Below are 26,807 nucleotides of genomic sequence, written 5' to 3'. Positions count from 1 at the left end.
ATGAGTTTTAGAGGTTTCCACATGGTTAGAGAAACATTCAGATCAGTGGGACTTGGGAACTGACTTAAAAGGGGTTCAGTCCCATTTTTCCCCCATAAGGCGGTGGAAAATTGACTTATTTAAAATTCTGGCACCCAGCATTTGGGAGACTTCTTCACTGAAGTTTGATCTTTAGTATGAATGTCGCACAGTATGTTAATTCACCTTTAATCAGAATTTAATCACAATCATAAGCCTGTTTATTCAAAATAACTTGTACTGGTTGTAATGGGATTTATTTCCCAATCGATATGTTTAACATTGCAACTATTGCTTTAATTCCGTCAGTGCAATGTCTATGATGAGGGGGTCAGATTGCAATAAAAGTAAATAAACGGTGGGATTGGCTAAGGGGAAAATGAAACCCCAGAGCGCATTGTTCAGAATCCTTTAATAATACCAAAATGAAAATATTATGTCAAGATTTTTTTCCAATACAGATAAACGCATTAAATCTCTTTAAACAACCTTAAATTACTGGTGTGAGTGAAATGTTAACTCAACATTTTAAATATATTTTACATATATACTGACCTCCACAAAGTGCATCAGAAATAATAATTAAAAAAAAAGAATTCCTCTGAGTTTCAGGAATTCATCCCTCCCCCCAATCAGAACTGACATTTACAAGGGGGAAAAAGAGAACACAGTGGGGGGAGGAGTGTTTTGGGATCCTACTTATACATAGCTTTGATGAATTAGAGATAAACCGTCTCCGGTATTTTCCAGTTTGGTTTCTCACCTTGAGCCTTTGTATGTGTGTCTGGGTGTGGGTATTGCGCACAGGCGCGCAACGGACGATTGCCGTTTTTTCAGATTTAAATATAAAAGCGTCATTGTAGAATATTTCACCAAGTAAGACTTGCTGTTTGTCTGCAGTAAATTTAGATTTATAACTATACTATAATCACTCCAAAAGGCAGCACCGTAGTCCCGGGTGGCGAGTTCCGTTTTTATGCGGTTGTTCGTTTGCCTCAGGCGAGTCTGTTATTTATTATTATTAATTATTATTATTTGGGGGGGAGAGAAAGGTGAATGCGCATGACAAGGAGAGGGTTGGAGAGAGGGAAAAATAAAATAAAATTTCCGGCCACTTGCATTGCTCTTCGCCAGGAAGATTGAGATCGTTGTTTATCGTTGTTTGGGGAACGGTTGCATTGTCTGCGTCTCTGCCCGGAGGGCCGGGTTCAAGGTCTCTCCAACAGTCTGGAAGTCTTAACAGCTCGCCCTCCGCGTCACCTTTGCACCCATCCCACCCCGGTTTTTTCTCCCTAAAAACTCCCGGAACAGCCGAGCCCGAGTGGCCCGCGGCCGCCTTTGGCTTATCCCCCCGCGCGTCTCCTTTCTCTCGCCCTCTTAGTTGACGGGCTCCGGTCCCGCCAAAACTTCTCCCGCCGCCGCCGCCGCCCGCTCTTAAGAGTCATTGGGCCCCGTTGTGGAGTCCTTGCCTCGCGCCTCGTGCAGAATAAGATCTGGCGACTCGGATCTGGGCGTTTCCAAGTTGCTGGCGTCCGTGTCGCTGTCGCTGCCCTTTTTGCCCCCGCCTCCCCCGTTGTGCGTTTTAATATGTTTGCTCAGGTGGTCGCTGCGCATGAAGCGCTTGTTGCAGACCGGGCAGGCGAAGCGCTTCTCGCCGGTGTGAGTCCGCAGGTGCCGCTGGAGTTCGTCGGAGCGCGTGAAGCGCTTGCCGCAGAAGAGCCAGTTGCAGACGAAGGGCCGCTCGCCCGTGTGCCAGCGCAGGTGCGCCTTGAGGTGCGACGTCTTGCCGTAGACCTTCCCGCAGCCGGGGATGTGGCAGCTGTGCAGCCCTTTGCGCCTCAAACTGGCGCCCGCCGGGCCCAAACGCTCGGCCTCCTGGCAGTTGGGGCAATCGCAAGTGGCCCGGCCCGAATAGCGCCGGGCGGAGCGCGCCGAGCTTCCTCCAGCTGCCGCCGCCGCCGCAGCTCCCGAGATCATGGCGCTGGCCGCGGCCACGGCGGCGCTGGAGTCCGTGTAGGAAGGGAGCACGGGCTTGAATCCCTCCTGGGTTAGCAGGTGCTGGCTGGTGGAGAGCAGGTGCGAGGCAGCCGTGGAGCCCAGGCCGGTGGAGCTGAAGGCCGAGTGGGTGAGGGAGCTGAAGTCGGCCGGGTTGTAGGTGCCCAGCTGGGAGTGGAGGGAGGCCTGGGGGGCGCCCGAGTGCAGCGAGCTCTGCAAGCCTCCGGCCGGGTTCTGCACCTCCAGCCACGAACTCGGGTTGGTGTGCACGTCCCACCACGACGAGGCCGCCCCGTTAGCCACCTCGCCGGCCGCCAGCGTGGAATGGAAGCCGGACTTGTACCACGATTCGTACGGGTGCGCCATGCCCACCCGCGGATACAGGCTGTCAGCCGCCGAGCTGTGCACTTTGGAGATGAAGGCCGACTGTCCGCCGGGCTCTTGGGGGGACACGCCCGTCGCCGCCGAGTTGGAAAAAAGCCCGCTGTAATCGCTGCTGAAGGCCGAAGAAGTGGGCGAGGTGGAAGCTAAGCAGAAGGCGCTGTTGGCTGTGCCGCTGCCGCTGGCCAGCCCGCTGGAGCCCCGGCTGGTAGCCACAGTGAAGCCGGACAGGCTGGAGCCCAGGTTGCAGCTGGAGGTGGAGCGTTTCCAAGGGTGGAAGCTGCCCTTGGCGAAGGCGCTGGACTCGGGCAAGGTAGTGAGCGGGCTGGTGTTCCCGATCTTGTTGCAGGTGGCGGCCAGCATGGCCAAGGGCGTGGTTCCGAAGCGTGGCTCTTCCTGTGGGGGGAGACACAAAACGAGCCCGTCAACCTCGCCCTCTAGCCCTAAGCGCGCATCGGACACGGCCCAACTTCCTTCACCCGCCGCCACGCTCGCAGGAGGAGGGCCCGGATGCCCCCAAATCAGAGGCGTCCTTGCCAAAAGTTGGGCTCAAAGGATTCTCCTTAAAAAAAGCAAACAAAGGAAAAACTCCAGGTTCAGTCTCGTCCCGCCTAGTTCGATCCAGACGGTCACTTGCTCCCCGGGATGGTGCTGAGCGGAAGAAGAAGGAATTTAAGAAAGAAACTCCAGAACACCCTAGGGCAGACGTAAATGAAATGAAGAAAGACCCAAGCAAAACCCATAACTGATATATATATATATATTTAAAGAGAAAGGCTGTGGTTTGTCCATTTCTCTCATAATGGTGGCTGGCCAAACCGATCTTAAAATCAAAATCAAATATCCATTCGAGCGGGCGACGGCGGGCACTCTGCTCTCTCTCTAAAGACCTTAAGAGAGGGCCGTCTTGCTAAATGGAAGCGCAACGAACCCGTGCATGCGGTCAACAGGACTTCCCTACCAGGCCGCCAGTAATTCTGAGGCTGCGAGAAATTGCTACGGGATCAGTTTAAGATAATGGAAATTGGGGGAGAAAGCGAGCGAGAGCAGTGAACGCCAGGACAAATCAAAGCAGCGAATAAAGAGGGTCGTAAGCTGAAACGGGAATTCAAAGAAGACCTCAAGGAGAGGATTGGCTTTCTTTTATCATACAGTTTGTATAACCTCCTCTCCTGATTGCAACCGCAAACTGATTCCTGCTGGATCAACACTGTGGGTCAAAAATGGGGGGGAGGGGGTGGAGACGACAACGAAAATCGACCTCCACGAGTGTAAAGAAGCATCCCCTAACTTACCCCAAGGATAGACGTAGCCATAGCCAAGTCGCTTGGCTGGGTGATCGGATCGGAAGGAGGGCTCTGCCTTGAAGGGAGGCTGGCGGGCGAGCGCGACGTCCTCCCAGCTTCCCGCTGTACTCCAGTGCACTAAGTACACTCCTGTCTCTGGACCGCTAAACTCAGCCTAAGTGCAGAGAGCGCCTGCTTTGAAGTACCGCTGGCTGGGACTCTTACCCAATGAGGGAGGAGAAAGGACAAGCAGGAGTTGCCCCGCAGCCAATCAGAAACTTGAGATGCAAGAACCAGGGCTCTGAGCGCGTGCCAGTCAAAGCCGTGCTTGTGTGTTGGGGGGGGGCGGGAGGAGGATTTGTACTAGTGTTCTTTAGTCTTTTAAAAGCATTATACTGCAATTAACTCTTTTTTTTAAAAAAAATAAATAAATAATAATGCCTAGGTTGAAATACCGCTAAGGTCATAACAGGAACGAACAATAAGAGATGCTACTCCTGCTTTCGGCGTTGGTTTCTACGATGGGAGCACAAAGGGCAGGGTATCATGGCAAAAAAAAAAGGCAGCCGGAATGGTTGTAGTTCAGATTATTTCTCCTCCCCCACCCCCCACCCCCCACCCCCGCTCGCTTTCGTTTCTCCCCCTTATATCCCGAATATTGCACAGCTCATTAATTCTCCATTCATTAAACTAAAATAAAAGAATAATCATTCACTCTATCAGGCCCTTTCCTTCACCTTGCTCTAGCCGCCTATAAGGGTATAGTCGCCTATAAAGCATGTGGTGCAGGGCATAAATGGAACTGTTACACACAACTTTATCTCAACTATTGGCAGCATGTTAGCAGAGCTCGTACAGTATAGTTGTTTCGATTGGAAAATTGAAGCAAGAGAGTAGTTGTGATGACCTTTTTCATAATGTTACATGGAAGGATGTGGGACGGGACTGCCTGGATCTAAGGTATCCGTGTCTGTGAGATTCCTCTACCTGCAAAGAACAGGTATGTAAATTGTGAAAAAGCAGACCCAAAGTCAAATTTCCTGGTGGCATGACATTTCCCACTAGCCACCACTAACCGGGTGGAGCAACCATCCAAGCTAATCAGTCCTCGGAGCGTTGAACAAAATATGTCTCATTTTTTCCTTACAAGGGAGAAGTCGAATTAACATCATATCAGCTCTCTGAATTTTGACGAGGGCGAGCGGGAGACTATTCCAGGAAATTTCGACCAACTCACCAGTTTGGTGCCTGACTGAAAGATTAACTATAAAACAAACGAATGAGCTCTCATCTGCAATGCTGTGGCCGCTGGCTTTTGTTTATAGATCTGCCCAATTTTCCCTGCTGATAGGAGGGACGGAGTTAGGGAACATAAGGAAATAAAGTGCCCTTATTTTTCCCCCCGTTAATTCTTCCCTACTGCCACATCTGTTGCGTCCGAACCTCGCAGATGCAAAATACACGTGATTCAAAGGCAAGCAGAAAGAATCACAATTTATCTACACCCGACCCTACCACTTGAAAACCCTTCGTCTGTGTTTAAAGAAGGCGGGGGTAGGCGGGGGGGGCGGCGGCCTGCGCGGAGATATTCAAAGAAGAAACTAATTTTGTCGCTCGCAGTAAACTCAATAGCGCAGCGGCAATGTGGCTGTGGCAACCTCCTTTGTAACGTTTGAGCCCTAGCTTGCTCCGTTTTGTTGGTGGCTGGAGAAGTAGACAAACAAAAGGCTGAAATGTGAATAGACGGGAGGGGAATCCGTGCCCCTCTGGCTGGTCCCCAGACCTGTGCGCCATCATTTTTACATTTAGCAATGACAGTGGGGCACGTGGGGGGGAGGAGGAGGAGGAGGAGGAGGAGGCGGAAGAGGAGGAGGTAGAGGGTTGAGTAGCGAAAAGCAAAACATAATTTAAAGAAAATTGAGCAGTGAAATCTCTCCCAAGGCTGACGTGTATGTGTGTGTGTGTGTGTGTGTTGTAGACTAGCCACCGATATTCAACAACGCGTTGAAGGGGTGTGAAGGGATGGGGAGGGGAGTCCCATGGGACCTCGGTCCAGAAGTCTTCACCCAACAAGTGATAATCTCCCCCCTCCCCCAGCTTTAGTGAAGAGGAAGAACAGTACTCCGGTCTAGTGCTAGAATTCGCCCCTGCATTTGCTAAGAGAAAGGAGCGCTAATGGCACTAAGGCGTCCTTTCCAACTGAGGACAGCTGGAAAGGAGAAGGATATGGGCAGATAACGAGATACTGACTAGCTGAGAAAGGAAGGTGAGATATTTGTTCGGTCCAGTTACACATCTTTTAGTCACTGACTTTAGACGAGGCTCTGGGGGCACCACCCGTTTCCTTAAACAAAAGCACGCGCCGTATCCCCCGAACTTCATTACATTTTCGTTCGCCTAGTTTTCAGATGCGCAGGGCGCTGGGTGGCCCCGCAAATTAAGTGGCCGGGCAATTCTTCTCTTTAAGTAAAAGTGAGCGAAATGAACTAGAACTGGAGCAGTGGCGCCTGTATGAAAAGAAGGGAAGCCATCCAGCGTTGGAGGAACAACAACAACAACAACAACAAAAAGCCTCTTCCCAATTTATTTATTTTTTTTTGTGGCGGTGGTGGGTTTCAAGCGTTTTCTGTCAGATTTCTTCATACTCCAAAAATCTAGTTTTTAAACAAAGATCAGCGTGTTATGTTGAAGTGTTGAGTTGACTGTTAAAACATTGGCGGAGGGGGGGACAATGTTTGACAATGTAACAAAGGGCCTGGTTTGGAGTGAATCATCACCCTTTTAAAAGTTAAAGCAATTTTCAGGAGAATGGCTTTCAGCAGCCGCTTTACATTATTCAAAACGGCCAAATAATGCTCTATTATAGCGCCTGAATGCTGCCAGTCAGCCCATAAGTGCAATTTGTGCAGAGGCTCGGTGCCTTATCTCTACTTCTTTATAAAGAGGTGAATATAAAACAATTTCTTCCAAACCCAGACAGAGAGCATGAAAATTGCTTCCCTTTCTGCAATCAGGGCAATTTAACTGGAGTGCAATTAGCACTATTAAATGTCGATTCTGCATAAACAAATCTGACTAAGAAGCGAAAGTGGGGTGAGAACCTCATATAAACTGAACTGATTTTTTTAAAAATTATGTATCCGGGTCCTTTACAATTGATCCGTGACGGGATTTTTTTTTGTCTCGGAATATATTTACATCGTAAATAACACGGTGGCTAAATCAACATGCAACTCTCTTTTTTCCCCTCCCTTCCCACAAATCTCAATATGAATACTAATAGAGAAGAATGGACTAATTAAAGACATCGGCCCTGCTCCCTTTCAGCAAATTTGGTTTTTTCCAGATTCCCCCTTTCCCTGCGCCTTCCGATCTGCAGCGACTCTGAAAGTTGCAATCTTCAGGAGGTAGAAATAGGAAACAATTGGTTCATTAGAGATGATTGAGCTGGGGGAGGAGGGGGAACAACGCCGATTCATATTCAAGAGCTTTCGGATGAAACGGCTCTTTTCTCACAAACGGGGCGGGGGTAGTAGCTATTGCAAATCAATCGATTGAAGAGCAGTTGTTAACATGCCCGAGAAACCCGAAGATGAAAGAGTTCCTACAGAGATGGGGGTGGGCGAAGGCGCGCTCGTGCCAACCTTTCTGTAAGGAGCAAGCGCATCTTCAGCCAAACAGATGGCGGAGGGGGGGAAGGAAAGCCCCCAATCATTTGCACCAATAATTGTGCCCCCTTTATCCTTAAGCACTAAGCTCTCTCTCTCTCTCTCTCGCCCTCTCCCCCCCCCCCACCCGTCTCGGTTACTCCGCGCGTTTCCCCGAGACAAAACTGGCCAGGGATGCGCCAGGGCGGCTCCGAGGAGAAGACAGTCCCTTCCGCGGAATCGGACGAACTCGGGAAGTGTAGTTGAAGGGAGCCTCCCCCCCCTCTCGATCCCCCTCAGAGGTCGAGATAATTAAAAAAAAAGGAGCGGAGGGGAAACTAGACAGGTGCCCTGGGGTTAGGGAAGCCCCGATGAAATATTTTCTTTCCGGTGGAATGGCGGATCCCCTGGAAGAAGAATGGGCCAATGGGCCGTTTAGGTTTAGAAGGAAATGCCTTGTTTTCTGGTTAAGTGCAGGGGGCGGGAGAGAGAGACAAAAGAGAAGGGATCCCCCAGGGCTCAAACTCTGGGAATTAAAGGAGGCGGTGACGGGGCGCTCTAGACTTCCCTGCGCCCAGACATTCCTTTCCTTTCCTGCTTTTGTGAACCTTATCGGGCTTCCAGTGCCATCTCGGGCCCTCCGGCCGGCAGATCGTTCACCTCCGCCGGGCTGGGGCGGGCACTAAAGTTGCCTGGAGGAGCCGAGCTGTGGGGGGGTGGCGCTCGGGGCAAGTGGCGGGCCAGCTTCCAAATGCCCGGGTTTCCCAGCGCCCCCTTTTCACTGATGGCTCAGCTCGCCTGGATTGGAGACGGCGGGAGGGGGGGGGGAGAGGCTGGCTGCGCGCCTCCTCCCGTGCCCCTCTCCCTCGTCTGTTGAAGACACGTGAACAATTAACAAGGGAAGGCTCTGTTGTGTCAAACGAAGGTGACTGGATGATGATTTTAATTACTACAATTACGAGAGATTATTCAACAAAACGTCTCTTAAGAAGCTTGTTTACTGCGCAGAGAAAGACCTCGTCGTTTAACAAGAGTTTCCGGAAACTCCATAGGCCACAAGTCGGAGGCGCTCTTCTTTGCCCGGCCTAGAAGGCGGGGAGACAGGCCCGGCTGGAGCTCCTTTAACTTTGCCAGGCGGCCTCCGCTCCCCCGAGGGCATAATCCCTCTCGCCTTCGGGTTGGCTGAAGTTCCGGCTTGTTTCCCGCCTGCCCCCCCTCTCCCCTGCTTCGCCGCCGCCGCAGGCAGCCGCGGTTGGCGCCTATTTACTCCCGCCGTTTGTAAGGACGGCTCCCGCCAGGAGGGCCAGAGGCTGGATGTCGGGAAAGCCTCCTCAGCAAACAACTTGCGGCCTTCCCTAAAACTCCCAACAGCCCCTGCGTCCGGGCCCTGAGGAGGAAGGCGGGAAACGTAGCTCGGCAGTATCTGGAGGCCCTCATGTCGCTCACCCTTTTTGCTATGAAAAGGCCTAGTTTGTGTCTCTCGCCGCCCCCCCCCCCAAGCCTTTGCGTTGTGGTAATGAGTCCTTTCGGTTCGTGGCCGGCCTTTGGGCACCCTGGCTGGAGAGAATGGGAGTTTCAATACCCTTGAAGGGCACCAAGTTAAAGAAAATTATGTGCAAGGTTGGAATAGGAAGATCTTTTCTGCCTTTAGTCATGCCGGCTTGGCAGCTGTTGCTCGCAGCCACCAGCTCTCAGCTCAGCCCACCTCACAGGGCAGCGATGAGATCTTTTTTAAAAATTAAGAACCTGCCGCTGAGAAGTGGGCGGACTCACCTTTCTCTGCCTGGGTTTCCTGGTGGGCTTTTCCCAAAAGGAACACATAATTACAAGGGGTTTTTTTCGGGGGGGGGGTGGTTTGCGCGCGGGAAGAAAGAAGGAAAAACGCACTTTCTCTCTTAAGAAATTACCTTCCCACGAGAAAAGGAGGCGGGAGAAAGAAAGAAAAAACTCGAAATGGCCTTCCCTAAGAAGCCTGATTTTTAACAAACAGCTGGGCGTGAGGGCTGGACTCCTTTGAATCGGGCCTTTGGGGTTAAGTCAGGGGTAGGCAACCTCGGCTCTTTTAGGACTTCGTGGACTTCAACTCCCAGAATTCCTGAGTCAGCATAGCTGACTCAGGAATTCTGGGAGTTGAAGTCCACGAGTCCTAAAAGAGCCGAGGTTGCCTACCCCTGGGTTAAGTCAAACAGGGAACCTGAAACGTGGGGAAAAGAGGCTCCGTGGAAGCCGCTGCCCTCTGGCGCACGTCTAAATCACTCTTCCTTTCCTACGCAGAGAAAAGGATGGTTGGCGCCGCCATGCAGCGAGGTCTGATAGTGTGACATAGTGGATAGAGCACCTGGCTTGGCACTGAATCATCAGGGGCTTTCCTGGGCGCTCTCCGGGGCTTGGCTGTTTTCTTGCCGACCTTTTATGACCCAAACTAGGTGACAGCATCAGTGCTTGAGGCTGTGTTGCTTATAGTTTGGGTAATGAAACGTCTGCAAGGAAACCCAGGTAGAGAGCACCGAGGATCCCTCCATCTCAACCGCGAGCTACAAATATTCTCCTCTAAGGGTACTGAACAATCACTTAAGGTGTGTGTGTGTGTGTGTGTGTGTGTGTTTTGCTCCCTCTAAACTTGCTCCAGAGTTCTGGAAAAAAATGGCGGGTGGCGGGAAACCTTTACTTTGAAAGGGTGGGCAACATTTCAGCGGGGAAGGTCGGCCCTACTTCTAAGATCCGGGGAGAGCTGGGGAAAGCTCCCGCGGCTTGGCTTCGGGTGTTGAGTTACGCCTTCCCGTCAGGCCGAATGCAGCGGCCGGGTTATGGGCTGGGCCCTTGCGGGGCGACCTTCCCTTCCCTTCCTTTCCTTTTTGTGCCCAAGTCATTTGGAGGCTTCAGGTGAATTCCCCCTCCGGCTCCGCAGCCCTTCTCTGCAGCAGTTCCCTCCTCGCGGTAATTAGGCGTCTATTACGAGCCATTAGACGGATCAATGTACCTTAAACAACGCGAAATGATTTATACCGCCGAGAGCCTCACCCCAACCCCGCACCGCCAACCTCTTTGCCTCAGGCTCTTTGTAACGTTTCAGCAAAGCAACCTAGCGCGGGAGGGGCCATCCATCAAGCTTTCAGCGGCGGGAGAAAACTGGGCGGGAAAACTTGCCGGGAAGGATCCGGCACAGGGCGGCGGGTTTCCCTGGCTTGTGAGGAAGAGCTTTAATTCGATCCCACGCCTACTCCCGTCGCCCGATCCCGTCTGCACTTTGGTCTCGCTCTGGCTTTCTGCTTTAAAAAAAAAAGGAGCGTCAGGCCGGGGAGAGGAAGGAAAGATGAAGTGCTCGGACACCTGCTTTTCCAAACGAGCCCCTGAACGTACCTGGCTGTCGGGTCGCCACCCTCCCCTCCAGAAATGGAAACCTCCCGGGCCTTCATTCGCATCTTTTCAGCAGCGCCGACGGTTCCTCCTAATCTGGAGAGCGTGGATTTTTTTATTTTTATTTTTTACCCTGCCGCCGTCGCTCATTCGGGAGAATAATCCCGCTGAATTCAATAGGTTGGTTGGTTGGTTTGCTAAGGGTGACATTATGAGTCGAACTTTCTTTATTTGAAGTGGTGACATATGAGAAAATGCGTTGGACTGAGGCAAAAAAAATGTGGTCGGCTGCATTCCCTTAATCACTGAAGCTATTGCAGCAAGACTTTCCAAACTTTTTCTTTTATTCAGTGCACACACACACACACACACACACCCTTTTTTTAAAGGTGACATTGAGAGTCTAACTTTCTTTTTTTTTTTTTGAAACAGTTACCAAATAAAAAAATGCATCAGACTGAAACCCAAAGGTAGACTGCTATATTCCCTAAGTCACTAAAGCTGTTGGAGCAGTACTTCCCAAAGTTTTCTTCATTACCCCAAACTGGTTTTAATGTCTTACCAAACTTTTAGGATCCCTGGTAAGTCACTTCCTTCAGCAGCATTGTAAAACATTGCTGAAAGAATGGCCATAACTTCAGGAACTATCTGTACAGTATTGTAAAAAACAAACATCACTGAATTAATTATCTTTGTCAGTTCTACAAATTACCATTGATAATTTCATTGATTGATCTAAATTGGGAGATTTTCAAATGTATCTTATCTGAGTACATGTGGCAATCTTTATAGCGCAATTTAAATGTCCCTATTGTGATGGGCAATGGGTTCGTGTGTCATTTTAAAAAAGTGCTTTTACCCAATTTTGGATAATTTACCCAAGCTTGGGAAGCACTGTGTTAGAGCATCAACTCAGTCTGGTCTTCCGGCATGCTTGATTTATGGAGAGATTCCTGGCTGCTTGCAGTTCTGCCCTCATCCCTCAACTCCCTTGTAAAGCTTACTCCCTTCCTCCTCCAAGTGCTTTGGTAAGATTCAATTTCTATTCAAGTAGCATGGAAGGTTTGAATAGTAAACATAGCTGTTTTAGAAATGTAGTTAGTAATTCATTAGCCAGTAAGAAATTTAAGACAGTCCTACCAAGACATTTAAGCTTTTTTTCATATTACAAACACCATTCCTAAACCCAGTTACCCAGGAGTAACCAGCATTCTATGAGTAGATACGAGTAGGAAGGGCATTGGTAGAAGATGTTGAGCAAACACAGACAACTCTCTCTAGTCTAGGCATTCTTTCTACAGCTTCCCAAGTCCCTTGCTGTTGGACATGGTGATAGAGCTGATGAGTGTTGAACTGCAAAATCTCTGAAGGGCTTAAGATTGTGCCATGTTCCATTAAAGGAATAAACCTACCCCCAGAAATGTCCATCATCCCTTGGGAACAGTCACTAAGTGACCAGTCATGGCAATAGCAATAGTATTTAGGCTTATATTGTATACTGCTCCATAGCACTTTATAGCACTCTCTGGGCAGTTTACAGTGTAAGCATTTTTGGCATATTGCCCCCAAAAGTCTGGGTCCTCATTTTATCAACCTCTGAAGGATAGAAGGCTGAGTCAACCTTGAGCTCTGACAGGATCAAACTCCTGCTGTGGACGGAGTGTGCCTGCAATATTGCACTTTAACCACTGTGCCACCAGAGCTCTTCATAAGTCATAAGTCAAGGACTACCTGTCGTTCAAAACATTTGGAGGGCATCTGATCAAGGAAAATCACATTGACTTCATTGATGGAGCAAATGCCTGTGGGCCTTGTTTCTGAACATACATAATTGCATTTAAAGGACATCTCACTAGTACCTAAAGTTCAAATCAACATGCTAGGGCAGTTTAAACCAGCTTTATCCAACCTGATTTCTCCAGATGTCTTGACTTTGGCTCCTATATTTCCTGGGCAGCATGGCCAACTCTAGACTGAACCTTACAGTGCAAATCTCTTAGGTGCCTAAGCAAGGATAGCAAGTTCAACAGTTTTCCCTGCTCTTAACTCTAGTACTGTGGCCTTCAACTTCCAACTGAGAGGAAAAAGAAGTAAGTCCCTGTCACCACATGAGAGGTGACAGTTTACTTTTGAGTAGATTGGCGTAGATTGGCCTGTTCAAAGGAAGGGAGGTGGAGAAAATTTCAAGAGAGTCCTGCCAATTGGCTGCCAAATTTCATGGGAAACAAGAAATGCCTTTCATTTCACCGGTAATCCCCCGAGTTATGATCATAACATCAATCCCAAATTGATGTTGCTAAGTGAGAAATTTGTTACATGAGTTTTACCCCATTTTGCGACTTTTCTTGCCACAGTTGCCAAGTGAATCACTACAGTTGTTACATTAGCAACATGGTTGTTAAGTGAATCTGGCTTCCCCATTGACTTTGCTTGCCAGAAGGTCGCAAAAGATGATGACATGACCCCGGGACACTGCAAACATCAGAGATAAACCAGTTGCCAAGCATCCGAATATAAATCACGTGACCATGAGGATGTTGCAACAGTCATAAATGTGACAAATGGTCATAAGTCACTTTTTTCAGTGCTGTTGTAACTCTGAACGGTCACTGACTGAACTGTTGCAAGTTGAGGACCACCTGTACTTCAACTCCAAGATGGGCTCCTTGGTTTACGGTTTCTTTTTGAATGGATAAAGATCCAACCATAAGAGCCAATATAACTGGCAGTGAGACCAAGAATGAGGCTGCTGATTGTTCTGAGTATCACAATATTGGCAGCACTATTATTAATTATTACACTTTCACAGTCACTGTTGTGATTCAGGGTCAGCCTGTGGGTTCGGCAGTTGGGTCGGACGAATCAGAGGAGGAGGGGGGTCTTGAAGACCTTGCTGAGGGGGTTGAAGATCTTGCTGATGATAGCCCTCAGGCAGGCCCCTCCCACTTGGTCACCATGGAGACCCAGCTGTGTGAGCCTGACAGTGTGGATGAAGATGACCCACAGCTGGCCCTGTTCAAGGACGCCCGACGCAGGAGACAGTCAAGTAGGAGTAAACAGAGGAAGGCTGTGGGGCTTCTCGGAAGGAGGCAGAGAGAGGCCACGCCCTGAACTCTTTATAAAGGGAATGTTTGGGGAGGGCTGGTTTGCTGAAAGCAACCGCTCAGATAGTGTTTCAAAGCTCCTGTATCTTGGTACGTGTCTTGTTTGTTTTTTGTAGTAATAAATTTGGCAGACGTCATTCCAGCCTCTTGCCGTTTATAAAGGGGTTGCCTTTTCTGCAGGGCCGGTAGCAGGCTGGTACAGAACAGTCACGGAGCAGGAGAGGTACCTATGAAGTTTTCTGCTCCATGGCTTTGGACTACTTTTGACCTTAAATTGGTATGGTATCGGTATGTGAGAGAATGTGATAACTTGGTTTGCAGATGAGTTTAGCTATATTGCCTATTGACTGGGCCTTTCATGGCAGATGTGTTTGCCTCTACATGCCTCACAGCTTTGTCTTAAGGTAGCCTTTCCCAACCTTATGTCTGCCAGCTGTATTTTGACTTCAGCTCCCAAATTTCTGAGAGTGCTTTAGGCGGTGATTGGGATGCCTTGTCAGATGTGCTTTCTGTTTCTTTCTTTTTTAGGTTGTTGCAGCCATGAGACTCTTGGCTGTTTATACGGAATAAACATCCATATAGGTAAAGGTAAGGTAAAGTTTCCCCCGCACATGCGTGCTAGTCGTTTCCAACTCTAGGGGCCGGTGCTCATCTCTGTTTCAAAGCTGAAGAGCCAGCGCTTGTCCGAGGACGTCTCCGTGCTCATGTGGCCAGCATGACTAGACCCAAAGGCGCACGGAACGCTGTTACCTTCCCATCGTAGTGGTCCCTATTTTTCTACGTGCATGTTTACGTGCTTTCGAACTGCTAGGTTGGCAGAAGCTGGGACGAGTAACAGGCGCTCACTCTGTTACGCGGCACTCGGGATTCGACCCGCCAAACTGCCAACCTTCTGATCGACAAGCTCAGCGTCCTAACCCACTGAGCCACCACGTCCCTGAAACACCCAAAGTACAATATAATTATAGTAATTGTACAATAAAAAAGGAATGTTCATATTTTTGTTCAACCTGCACGGTATAAACCAGGACTCTCCAAAGTACAATTAGTCCTCGGCTTACAACAGTTCATTTAGTGAGCATTCGAAGTTTCAACAGCACTGAAAAATGCAACTTATGACCATCTTTCACACTTGCAACCATTGCAGCACCCCCATGATCATGTGCTCAAAATTCATATGCTTGCCAACTGGTTCATATTCATGACCGTTGCTGTGTTCCAAGATCTCGTGATCACCTTTTTGCCACCTTCTGAGAAGCAAAGTCAGTGGGGAAGCCAGATTCACTTAACAACTGCGTCACTAACGTATCAACTGCAGTGATTCACTTAACAATTCTGGCAAGAAAGGCCGTAAAATTGGGCAAAACACAACAAACATCTCACTTAACAACAGAAATTTTGGGCTCAGTTGTGGTCGTAAGTCGAGAACCGCCTGTAGTCATTATCACATCTCCAAAGGTCAGTGGGATTATCCCAAGGGTCGTCGTTACTCATAGCAGTATACAATAGTATTAAATTATTTTCATATAATAAATGTTGGGGGGGGGGTTGGGTGTCAATGAACAACCTGAAATTTCATCAAGGGATCAATGAGCCAAAGAACGTAAGAATCTCTGGTATAAGCAGTTCCTATGGCACCATCCTAATCAAAACGACCCTCCAGGAAAGCTGTTTTAACCAATTCCAGAAGACAAACAGGGTTGAGGCAAGCGTAATCTTCAGCGGCGGTTGGCTGGGTGCCAAGGATGGCCAGTGAAGCAGCAGAGCAAGCATCTTTCAAACATACCAGCTCCTGGACCCCAAGGTCAGGTGTCCGAGGGACTTGTTACAACCAGGAATTTATCACAGTGGCTTTAGCAGTCTTTAAAACAAGCTTTCTAACAGACCGGGGCAGCTGAATGGGTCAGCTGCTTGGTAAAAGCAGGATATATATCTCTGCTTTCTTGGGCAACTTTCTCATTCGGCACACCAGCCTCTCGGTGGAATGGTTCGGATAGCAAGTTCCTAGCTTGAAATCTGCAGACTTTCCGAAAGACCTGAAGTGAGAACAAGCCCATCCAACAGCTGATGGTGAAGCTGTGTGATTAGGTGCGAGAGCTGACTTTCTTAAAACCTTGGAAAGCAAGCTGGCCAAGGGGGCAGCCGGCTGTCCTCCAGCCCCCTCACGGATGCCTTCCATTCATTAACATCCACCCCAAGTGGCACCTCCTTCTCTTTTTCCCAATGGCAAGGGCTCTTCCTCTTGGCCACCTCCCTTTCTCCCAACCTTCCTCCATGGAAGCCACCTTCCTACTTGGCTGGAAAGAAGGGGGCGTTCCCCACTGGGCCAGAGTGGCAGAATACCTCTCTCTCTCTCTCTCTCCAGACATTGCTTTTACATCTGGCTTGCATTGCCCTTCCTTTAATGATCAGCCTTTTCGTTCTGATCAAGTGAATTTTTGCTAATCTTGCTGCCCCCTCCCCTCCCCTCCCCCCTCCCCCTGTATTGTACAGAGGAAATGGATGCTGTGGTTCATCCATGAGGGTGGGCAGCCAATCAGGGAGCCCCAGCAGAGAGGCTCCTCCGCGTAACTTAAGTCAACTGTAAAGAGTTCAGCAAGGGTCTAATTACAGAGGAGGAAGGCGAAACTGCTCTCTTCAGACTCACCCAGGATCTCTCTCCACTGCCTTAGAGAGGGCTCCCAGCCTCTCTTGCCCCCCTCCTCTCCCCAAGGACACGGAGGTTAAGAAGCAGCAGCTTACTCCACCCCAGGTGAACTTGTGCGGCTCCAATCTTGCTAGGTGAGCGCTTGCAGCCAAGCAGTGTACTTACTCCCCGGTAAGGGTGGTGATAAAAAGTGTGTGTGTGTGTGTGTGAGAGAGAGAGAGAGAGAGAGAGAGAGAGAGAGACACGGAGACAGGAAAGATTGATTGCGTCTTGGCCCTACCATTCAATGAGCCATTATCAGGAGAAGCTGCAATAATGCACACAGTCAACTTGAAAAGAAAAGCAGGCTTCCTTGGCGAATACACCTATTATTTCAGCAGTGCTCCAGCAGTGTTTCAATAGTGTCCAAGCTTGCTGCTTATTTGAAATACATTTGAATTGAATACATAGATACCCAGGCTTACAGGGAGGGGAATGGAAGAAGTGCAGGGGGGGCACAGAAAAGGAAAAATAAAAGTGGGGGGGGGAAGAGAGAGAGCCAACAACATATTTTTTTTTGCTGGAGAAGTGCCTGAAGTCCTCATTAAACTTAGCATTTGGAAAAGACAGATTAAAACAAAATGGGCTTTTTGAGAAAAATAGACCAGGAAATGATTTTGGCCCTTTCTGATCTAGAGGTGGGGGAAAAACCCAGGTGGTTTGACAGCTACCCAGAGATATTTGTCCTGAACAGGACTGGCCAAGCTTCAGTAGCTAGGCATAAGAAAAACACTTTGTGTTGCAAGACACCCTTTGTTTTAATAGGAGATAGCAAGTAATAAGGGAATGTTAAGAGTTCTTTCCCCGTGGACCCAGATTATGCCCCATGTGTCTAGGATATTTGTTAATTTTTTTAAAAGGGGGCACAGCATTCTTATTTTTCTTAGCATTTCAGTTTTGTTTTTTAAAATATTGTTGGAACAGATTGATAACTTGGAGAATATTTATAGCTCATGGTTGAACTGTGGGGTCCTTGATGCTTTCTGAGCCCAGTTGCTTTCTTGCAGACATTTTATTACCAAACTAGGTAATATCATCAGTGCCTGAAGGGAGTGGGGTTTACTCTCATTTTATATACTATATACTAGTGGCTTGCCCTGTCGGTATTGGTGGGGGTGTTCTTGGTGGTTCCTTGATTAGGATGCTGTTTACTTATAGCTTGTTTGTCTGATTAATCCACAGTCCTGGTTTAGAATGTATTATGGGATAGACTGTTTGCACAGTCAATAAATTAATAATTGAAGCTTCTGACAAAGAAGGAAGTACATATTTTTAACCTTTCTCTTCTAGGAAGCTTTATAAGTATTTGACTTCATTTTTACTGCAGTCACAAGCATCTGTCAGGGATCCCATCTTCCTTTCTGCAATAATAGCACAATGGATTTGTTTCAAGAGGTAAGTAAAGGTAAAGGTAAAGGTTCCCCCGCACATGCGTGCTAGTCGTTTCCAACTCTAGGGGCCGGTGCTCATCTCCGTTTCAAAGCTGAAGAGCCAGTGGTTGTCCGAGGACGTCTCCGTGGTCATGTGGCTGGCATGACTAGACGCCAAAGGCGCACGGAATGCTGTTACCTTCCCACCGTAGTGGTCCCTATTTTTCTACTTGCATTTTTACGTGCTTTCGAACTGCTAGGTTGGCAGAAGCTGGGACGAGTAACAGGCGCTCACTCTGTTACGTGGCACTCGGGATTCGACCCGCCAAACTGCCGACCATCTGATCGACAAGCTCAGCATCCTAACCCACTGAGCCACCGTGCTTTACCATGCTTTAAAATACTCCCAAACATCCTTTGTGTCAAAGTTTGCAGGATATTTAAACAGGTATATGAGTGCCTCTCTTTTCCCATGCAATATGGAAGGTAGTTGGAAATGAAGCGGCCTCCTTATATAACAAATATCTCCTGAATTGTACTATCACAGAAAAGAGGAATTAGTTGGTCATCATCTTGCAATACTCTCTCACCTTGCATCTTTAAATGCAACAAACACAGTCTGGGCATTCACCAATGCTTCATTGTGAATCTGTCTTATTTAGAGATTTGCTCTTGATAACTTTTGATTGGTTCTTGAGTGGTAAACACATCTTCCATTAATCCAACTTAGGGCTGATATCATATGTTTAGAACCAATTAAAACTCCAATGATTTTTTAAACATTTTTTTAAAATGTTGCATCTCACCGAATATTTATACCACAGATATAAGAGCTGCTACTCCCCTTTGTCCTCTAATTTAAATTCTCATGGCCAGATGGAAGCAGGAAGAATGAGGGCAAAGAAGCATGAGCCTTTCTATTCATTTGCCCATCCTTATGCCCACCATCAGTATAAAGCCCATGGTGAAACAAAGTAATTGCTTGACCATTTCTGCAGATGGATTTTCAGCAAGGCAACACTTTCAGCTTTGTTACAGTGAAACAGCAAATAAAAGCTAGTGGATAGCAGGGGGAAATAAATGTTCTTAATATTATCAATCTTTCCAAATCACAGCCATCTCAAATACCCTCTTCCTTTTTTATTTCTAAGTTACATAAGTGAACAAAATATTAGATCAAGCTTCTCACAGCAGCAATGCTTAACTGGAAGGGGAAACTCCAGTAGACTGTAATTTTTGGCCTGCTGTTATTCATCTGCAGATCAATGTTCCTAAAAGCTTCTAGTCTATTGTCCTGGGTCTGTTTTAGTCATTTTTGGAAATGATGGAAAAATTAATATTATGAAGTTTTCCTTCAGTCACAGCAAGGGAGAAAAAAAAATTAACTGCATGTGATAAACCCCAAGCTTTTGAGTGCCACAACAGTATATCCTTAAGCATATGATAGGTTGTTTCCATGCTGAGAAGACTGAATAGACAGAATTCATCTATTTTCTAAAACAGCCTCTCCATTGCAATACTTTTCATACAATGGCACAATTGGTGAAAACATGTCAGCACTTTTAGCATTCAACCAAAGGTTGTTATGAAATAGGTTCACCACCACCTTCTTAATTTTCTGATGTGCCATCTACACTCAGGACACCAGAAATGGAACATTTTGCCTGACTTGGCAAAGCAACCGACAACCTTCCCAAATACACAATATGTCAGTTATCTTCCAAGTTCAGTAAAACTGAAGGCATTGCCCTTGAAAGAAGGAAGGAAGGGAGGGAGGGAGGGAGGGAGGGAGGAAGGAAGGGAGGGAGGGAGGGAGAGAGAGAGACAGAGTGAGAAAGAAACAAAGAAAAAAGAAAGAAAGAAAGAAAAATTAGAATGACCTGTCTAGCCACATTCAAACTGGAGAACCAGATAATTGTTCTCCAACCCTCCGTAATAAATTCTGAATATATTCTGAATCCCAATATATATTCAAGCAGGCAGTTGCTAATGTAACCTGTATGACCATGTTTATTTTATTTGGAGTTATTTGATGGTGGTTGTTGCCTTACTTTGTTTTCCTTGTATTCCACCTGCACATCTAGTGATTTGACTTCAATGGCTTAATAAGGAATTTCTCATTAAACCTTCCCCACAGGCAAGATTGTACTGTTCTATAGCTGCCCGTTGGGTTCATGGTTGGATGTTCAAGCCTCTTCCTTTCCACTTTCCTAGATTTGTGCTGAAGGGAGAAGCCCTTGATAGAAGGGCTCCAAATTCTTCACCTGTCCTAAACAGACTAGGATGTTTCGGAATATGCAGTCTGTTGTACTTGACTTTGACTGGGAATCCTTGGAAAAAGAGGTGTGCCAGTGTGAAACACTGCAGACACAAGAGGGATTTCTCTCTTATCAAACCTTCACTTGGAAGCATCTATTTCAAAGATTCTTATTGGCAAACAATTATGAAAATGGTGTGATGAATATTGAATAATTCATACTTCAGGCATAAATGAATGAATGAACCTTTATTGTCAAAGTACAACCATGTATACATTGAGATTAGCTGAGCCTTCCTTCGTGCCCCCACCCCCAACTCACTGACAACAAACCCTCCATCTTATTACACCATGTGAACTAATTGCCACACACACCAGCCTCGCAAGTCAATTCTGCATAAAGTTTATAAAAATTATTTCCCATTCAAAAGCCTAACAGCCCATGGATAGAAGCTGTTCTTCAGCCTGTTGGTGCGGCTGGCTATACTCCTGTATCTCCTACCCGATGGAAGGAGAGTAAAGAGATACCGTCCAGGGTGCGAGTCATCCCTGAGAATTTTCCTCACTCTTCCAAGGCAACGAGCCCTGGTGATGTCATCCAGTGGTGTCAGGGGACAGCCCATGATGTCTTGTGCTGTACTCACCACCCTCTGTAATACTTTCCTATCCGCAGCTGTCAGACCAGCATACCAAACCACAATACTGACAGGGTTTGTGCAGAATATCTCCTGAGCCAACAAGGAGAATGCACAGAAGAAGTGGTACTGAGAGTAATCAGGTTTTGCACAGCAACCACGCTGATACACTGAGGTGTGTAAAAAAGGAAAAAAACTTTATTTTTAGGAGTAACACAAGTCAAGAATAAACAGTCCAGGTCATACACAGGTACAGAGAAGATATCAACAGTTCAAGAGTTATCCAATACAAAGTCATCTTACCAGTCCAAAAGTCAAAAACACAGTTCTTCGGGTTTAGCAAACAGTAGCATAACCACAATCAACAATAATCAGCAAGCAATAACACAGAGAGGACGCTCTCTATAGTAGACCGGCAAAAGAGGGTCATTAGCCGTTGTTCTACCCTGTTCTTCCGCAAGACCCTGAGAAGGTGAAGCCTTTCATATCTTGTCAACATAGCAGTGGTGGACCCTTGCATCCCCTGCCTGATGCTAGACAGAATTTACAGTATCTCACAGCGCAAGTAGTCATTCTGTATCAGATGTGCGGGATCATCTCAACTAATGCACACATACTGCGGAATGTTTTGGATACATCCTGGCACATCTCTGCTGTCAAATAAAGCTAAAAGTCTCCTCCTCTGAGTTAAGTTCAAATCTCACAACCCTTTGCAATGATTAAGGGAGTGGCTTAATACGGCCTTCTTCCAGGATATTTCTTCACCTTCCCATTTTAACTATACTGTTTTTCCCTGGTGTTACAAAACCAAAGCCTAAAAAATCAGTTCTGTATTTTTTTTTTTTTTTTGCCGGCTCCGAAGATGGCGGACGCGCTGGGGAGAGCTCCGTAGCCCCCAACAGTAAGGCGTCCCCCCAGGAGCCCCCCAGGGCCGTCAATGGACCCCTGGGGTGGGGCAAGAATTTCGGGCAAATGAACTGGGTAATTATGCCGACCGCTGCCTCCCGAAACAACTGCAGGGGTGCCAGGACATCCCTGCCCCACCGCCTGGGCCGCTGGCGACCGTTATAAACGGAGCCAGCACCCTCCGCCCTGCCTCTGCCGCTTGTCAACTGCCGAGCAAGGGCGGCGCCTCCGCCGATCAGCTGTGCGGCGGAGGCCCCGGCAGAAAGGATGGCAGCGGCTGCGGCGACGATTTTCAAGCCCCCAGGCTGGTCGTTGATCCAGGGAGCCTGGCAACGGCGATGGCGGTGGCGGCGGGGCGTCTCCAGGCCCCCCCCTGGCCATCCAGGAGGGGCCGGAGGCTCTGCTCTGCCCTGGCCCCCCCACCGGCTCCCGGGTGACGGCGGCGTCTCCAGGTTATCAGCGGAGACGCCGCGGACCAGCTGGACCAGCTGGGTGGCGGAGGCGGAGGCATCGGCGGCGCCGGAGGTGAGAGACCCGCCCCTGGACCACGACAGCCGTCGCAGCCATCCAGGAGGGGCCGGAGGCTCTGCTCTGCCCCGGCCCCCTGACCAGCTCCCGGGGACGGCGGCGTCTCCGGACTATCGACGGAGACGCCGCGGACCAGCTGGACCAGCTGGGTGGCGGAGGCGGCGGCATCAGCGTCGAGAGGCCCGCCCCTGGACCACGACAGCCCTGGACCACGGCAGCCCTCGCAGCCATACAGGAGGGGCCGAAGGCTCTGCTCTGCCCCTGACCGGCTCCCGGGTGGCGGCGGCATCTTCGGCGGTGAGAGCCCAGCGAGCCCTGGTCTGCGGTCTCCTCCGATGCCGATCACCGGGCAAGGGCGGCGTCTCCGCAGATCAGCTGTGCGGCGGAGGCGCCGGCAACGAAACCAACAGCAGCAGCAACGGGCAGCGGCGGCGTCTCCGAGGATCAGAGAAGGCGCCGTGGATCAGCTGGGCGGTGGAAGAGGCGGCAGCGAAGACGACCGCGGCCGGGACTGCTTCTCCAGGCCTAGTCGTTCGCCACCCAGGGGCCTTGACAGCGGCGGTAGCACTGACGGCGTGGCATCTTCGACCCGCCCCCTGTACCGCTACGGCCGTTGCAACAATCCTCAAGGAGACGCCGCAGACCAGCTTTACAACGGTAGCGGCAGAAACGAAGACATGGGCGGTGAGGCAGCTGCTCTGGGCCCTGGTCGACCGTCCTCCGAGGGGCCTTGACAGAGGCCCTGACAGAGACGCTAGTAACAGCGGTGCGGCGTCTCGACCACCGTGGGCTGCCCCTGGACGGCGGTGCCTCCGAAAGATTCACACCAAAGGAGACGCTGGACAATGGAGGCGACGGCCCGAGCCACCTCCTCGAGACACCTTGATCGGAGACGGCAACACCAGGGGCATGACACCAGGGACTCCCGTACCTCTGGGAGGCCACGCTCTGGACGGTCCTCAACCAATAGGGGCCATGGAACTGTGGCCGGGAACAACGCCCAGAGGATCAGGGAGGGAACTGTTTGGGGCGGCTGAACCACCAGAGCTGACGCCAATTAATGGATCCCTCCATCCTGCCTTCTGCCCACTCTCACCCATCTTTGCCCATTCTCTCCCCACAGGACATAACGGGCCTGGGTGCTAGCCACAGTGGCAGAGTGGCTGGGCCTTACACCTGCTACCCCATAGAGGTGAGAGCTCTATGGGGTATGCCTCACCCAGAGTACGTTCTGGACCACCTCCGGAAGCAGAGACACAACCCATCGTGAGAGGATGAGGAGTGGCCTGCTTCTGGGGGTTCGCCCGGCCAAGTGGCAGTGGCAGGGCGACGATCCAGATACGCACCTACCCGACTCGACCCTCCTGCAAATTCACCATCCAGGGGACAGCCTTCCCGGAACCACCTGTGACTATGCTTGTTCAATACTCTAGCATAGCACTGCACGCCCTCAGGGGTTCCCCACTCTCCTGGGTGCGACCCGCCTGCATCACATCCAATCTTGATGACGGGCTCAACCACTGGGCCTCTGAGAGATGGCCGGGCAGGGTCAGGGGCCTCCAGCATAAGCCCAACAAGAAGCCCCTGATTAAGTTTTTAGTTAAGTTTTTTGTGGGGTTAGGGAGGGGGGAGGGAGGAGACTATGGTTGCGCGGGAAAGGCACGCCTTCCAGCCACCATAACGCATGCCAGGCCCACGGCCGTCCGCGACGGCGTACAACGAGGACCAGTCGCCGATAACACCCAGTGGCGTCCCATCCCTAGGATGGTGGGGAATGGCAGAAGGTGCACAGACAGAGGGCCGTATCGTCACCGGGAGTGTCATCTCCGCTCTGTACAGGCGGTGAGACGCTCCGACCCTCTGTTCTCCCCCGGAGGACCCGGGAGCAAAGGTGCGCACCCTCCCATGCTAAGGCTGGTCTACCTGAATGCAAGGTCCGCAGCTAACAAAGCTCACCTCATTCGTGACCTAGTGGAGAGTGAGCATGCGGACCTGGCCTGCATCACGGAAACCTGGCTGGGCCCAGAGGGGGGTGTTCCTCTGGTTGACCTCTGCCCGCCAGGTTTCCAGGTACTGCACCAGCCCCGGGCTCATGGGAGGGGCGGGGGAGTGGCAGTTATCATCAGGGAATCCCTTAGCCCGCGAGAGACCACCGTCCCTCAGATGGTCGGGTGTGAGTCTCTCCTACTGAGATTCGGCCCAGGGGCGCAGTTGGGTCTGCTGCTGGCGTACCTACCACCTAATCGTGCAGCGGCGGCCCTACCCGAGCTACTCGATGTCCTCTCAGGGTTGGTGGTTGAATTCCCAAGACTCATGGTCTTGGGCGACTTTAATCTACCGTCCCTGGGAGGATCGTCCGAACTGGCTCGGGAGTTCATGGCTTCCATGACGGCCATGGACCTGTTGCAAATAATTTCTGGGCCGACTCATGAGAGAGGCCACAACCCAGACTTGGTGTTCCTGTCTGGACGGTGGCGTGATGATGTCGGTGGGGGTGCCACAACTATTACGCCCCTGTCATGGACCGATCACCACCTCCTGCGGCTAGACTTCCCCCTTGCCACCCCCCACCGTGGGTGCACGGTGCCAGTCAGATGGTACCGCCCTAGGCGCCTAATGGACCCTGATAAGTTCCAGGCAGCGCTTAGGGACTCGCATGCACCCCCTGCTCACAGCTCGGCGGAAGCCTTAGTGGAAGCCTGGGAAAAGGCAGCCACGGAGGCTCTGGACCGAGTTGTACCCTTGCGGCCTCTGACCCGGCGCAGATCCCAGCGAGCCCCATGGTTCACCGAGGAGCTCCGGGAGATGAAGCGTCGGAGACGGGGCCTAGAGAGCCGTTGGAGGTCCAGTCGATCCGAATCCGACCGATTGCGACTAAGAACCCTCACCAGGTCTTATCTCGCTGCGATAAGGGTGGCAAAATCCAACTACTTTTCCACCCTCATCGCGTCCGCAGATAATCGCCCGGCTGCCTTGTTCAGGGTGACTCGCTCCCTATTAAACCAAGAGGTGAGGGAGGAACCCTTGCAGGGTCGAGCCGAGGAATTTGGTCAATATCTGCTGGATAAAATCGCTCGGATCCGAACTGGTCTGGACTCCAACTGGGCTGAGATGGAAGAACAAGACATGGACAGTCTTGTCGACGTCATCTGGGAAGAATTTGATCCTGTAACTCCTAAGGAAGTGGACAGGATTATGAGAAGGTTGAGCTCCTCCACATGCTTACTGGACCCGTGCCCTTCCTGGCTGGCATATGCAGCTCGAGAGGCGACACGAGGCTGGTTCCTAGCGGTCATCTCTGCTTCTCTGAGTGAGGGTCACTTCCCCACCGCCTTGAAGGAGGCGGTGGTGAGACCTCTCCTCAAGAAGCCCACCTTGGACCCATCCTCTTTGAATAACTTTCGTCCAGTCTCCAATCTTCGCTTCCTTGCGAAGGTTATTGAGAGCGTGGTGGCGCACCAACTTCCTCAGATCCTGGATGAAGCGGTTTATCTAGACCCGTACCAATCGGGTTTCAGGCCGGGCTACAGCACGGAGACGGCATTGGTCGCTCTGATGAATGATCTCTGGAGAGCCCGGGACAGGGGCCATTCCTCTGTCCTAGTCTTATTAGACCTCTCGGCGGCTTTCGATACCATCGACCATGGTATCTTGCTGCGACGCCTCAGGGGACTGGGAGTGGGAGGCACGGTTCTGCGTTGGTTCTCCTCCTTTCTCCAGGGTCGCTCGCAGTCGGTGCTGACAGGGGGACAGAGGTCGACCCCGAGGCCTCTCGCTTGCGGAGTCCCTCAGGGGTCGGTCCTCTCGCCTCTCCTGTTCAACATCTACATGAAACCGCTGGGTGAGATCATTCGCAGTTTTGGAGTAGGGTACCATCAGTATGCTGATGACACCCAGCTTTTTATCTCAACTCCTAACAATATCAGTGATGCCCTAGACGTGATGTCCCTCTGCCTGAAAGCGGTCCGGGAATGGATGGGGAGAAACAGGCTTCAACTGAACCCGGACAAGACTGAATGGCTGTACGTACCGGCAAGCCAGGAGATTCAGAACGTCCCACTGGTTAACATTGGGGACAAGTTACTTCCCCCTGTTGATAGGGCCCGCAACCTGGGTGTCCTCCTAGACTCGCAGCTCTCCCTGGAAGACCACATTGGAGCTGTGACCAAGGGGGCCTTCTCCCGGGTTCGGCTAGTTCGCCAACTACGGCCTTATCTGGACCTGGATTCCTTACGTACAGTCACCCATGCCCTTGTGACATCTCGCCTAGACTATTGTAACGCTCTCTACATGGGGCTGCCCTTGAGATCCACTCGGAAGCTTCAACTGGTGCAAAGTGCGGCGGCACGGACACTCTTGGGAGCCTCCCGATACTCCCATATCACACCTCTCCTCCGTGCGCTGCACTGGCTTCCGGTTGCCTTCCGTGTGAAGTTCAAGGTGCTAACAATGACATTCAAAGCCCTACATGGCATGGGTCCGGACTACCTACGGGAGCACCTTCTGCCGATGTCAGCACCCCACCGTCCTGTGCGCTCCCACAGAGAGGGCCTCCTCAGGGTGCCACCGCTCAAGGAATGTCGGCTGATGGCCCCCAGGGGGAGAGCATTCTCAGTGGGTGCGCCAGCCCTCTGGAA

At 50.2% G+C, this 26,807-nt stretch overlaps 1 protein-coding gene across 1 annotated transcript; it reads right to left on the bottom strand.

Annotated features, from left to right (window-relative positions):
• Nucleotides 1–1,452: 1,452 nt before the first annotated feature.
• Nucleotides 1,453–3,710, bottom strand: SP9 (Sp9 transcription factor; the record flags this gene model as incomplete). The annotated part of the gene is made up of 2 exons (XM_081314787.1): nucleotides 1,453–2,790; nucleotides 3,690–3,710. 2 exons carry the CDS (start codon nucleotides 3,708–3,710, stop codon nucleotides 1,453–1,455), a joined length of 1,359 nt encoding a protein of 452 aa, XP_081170913.1.
• Between the last annotated feature and the right edge of the window lie 23,097 nt (nucleotides 3,711–26,807).

Source organism: Vipera berus, assembly GCF_964194415.1.
Source record: "Vipera berus genome assembly, chromosome: 1".
Taxonomy (NCBI): Eukaryota; Metazoa; Chordata; class Lepidosauria; order Squamata; family Viperidae; genus Vipera; species Vipera berus.
Note: the sequence above shows the minus strand (reverse complement) of the source record. Positions and strands in the feature narration are given on the sequence as shown.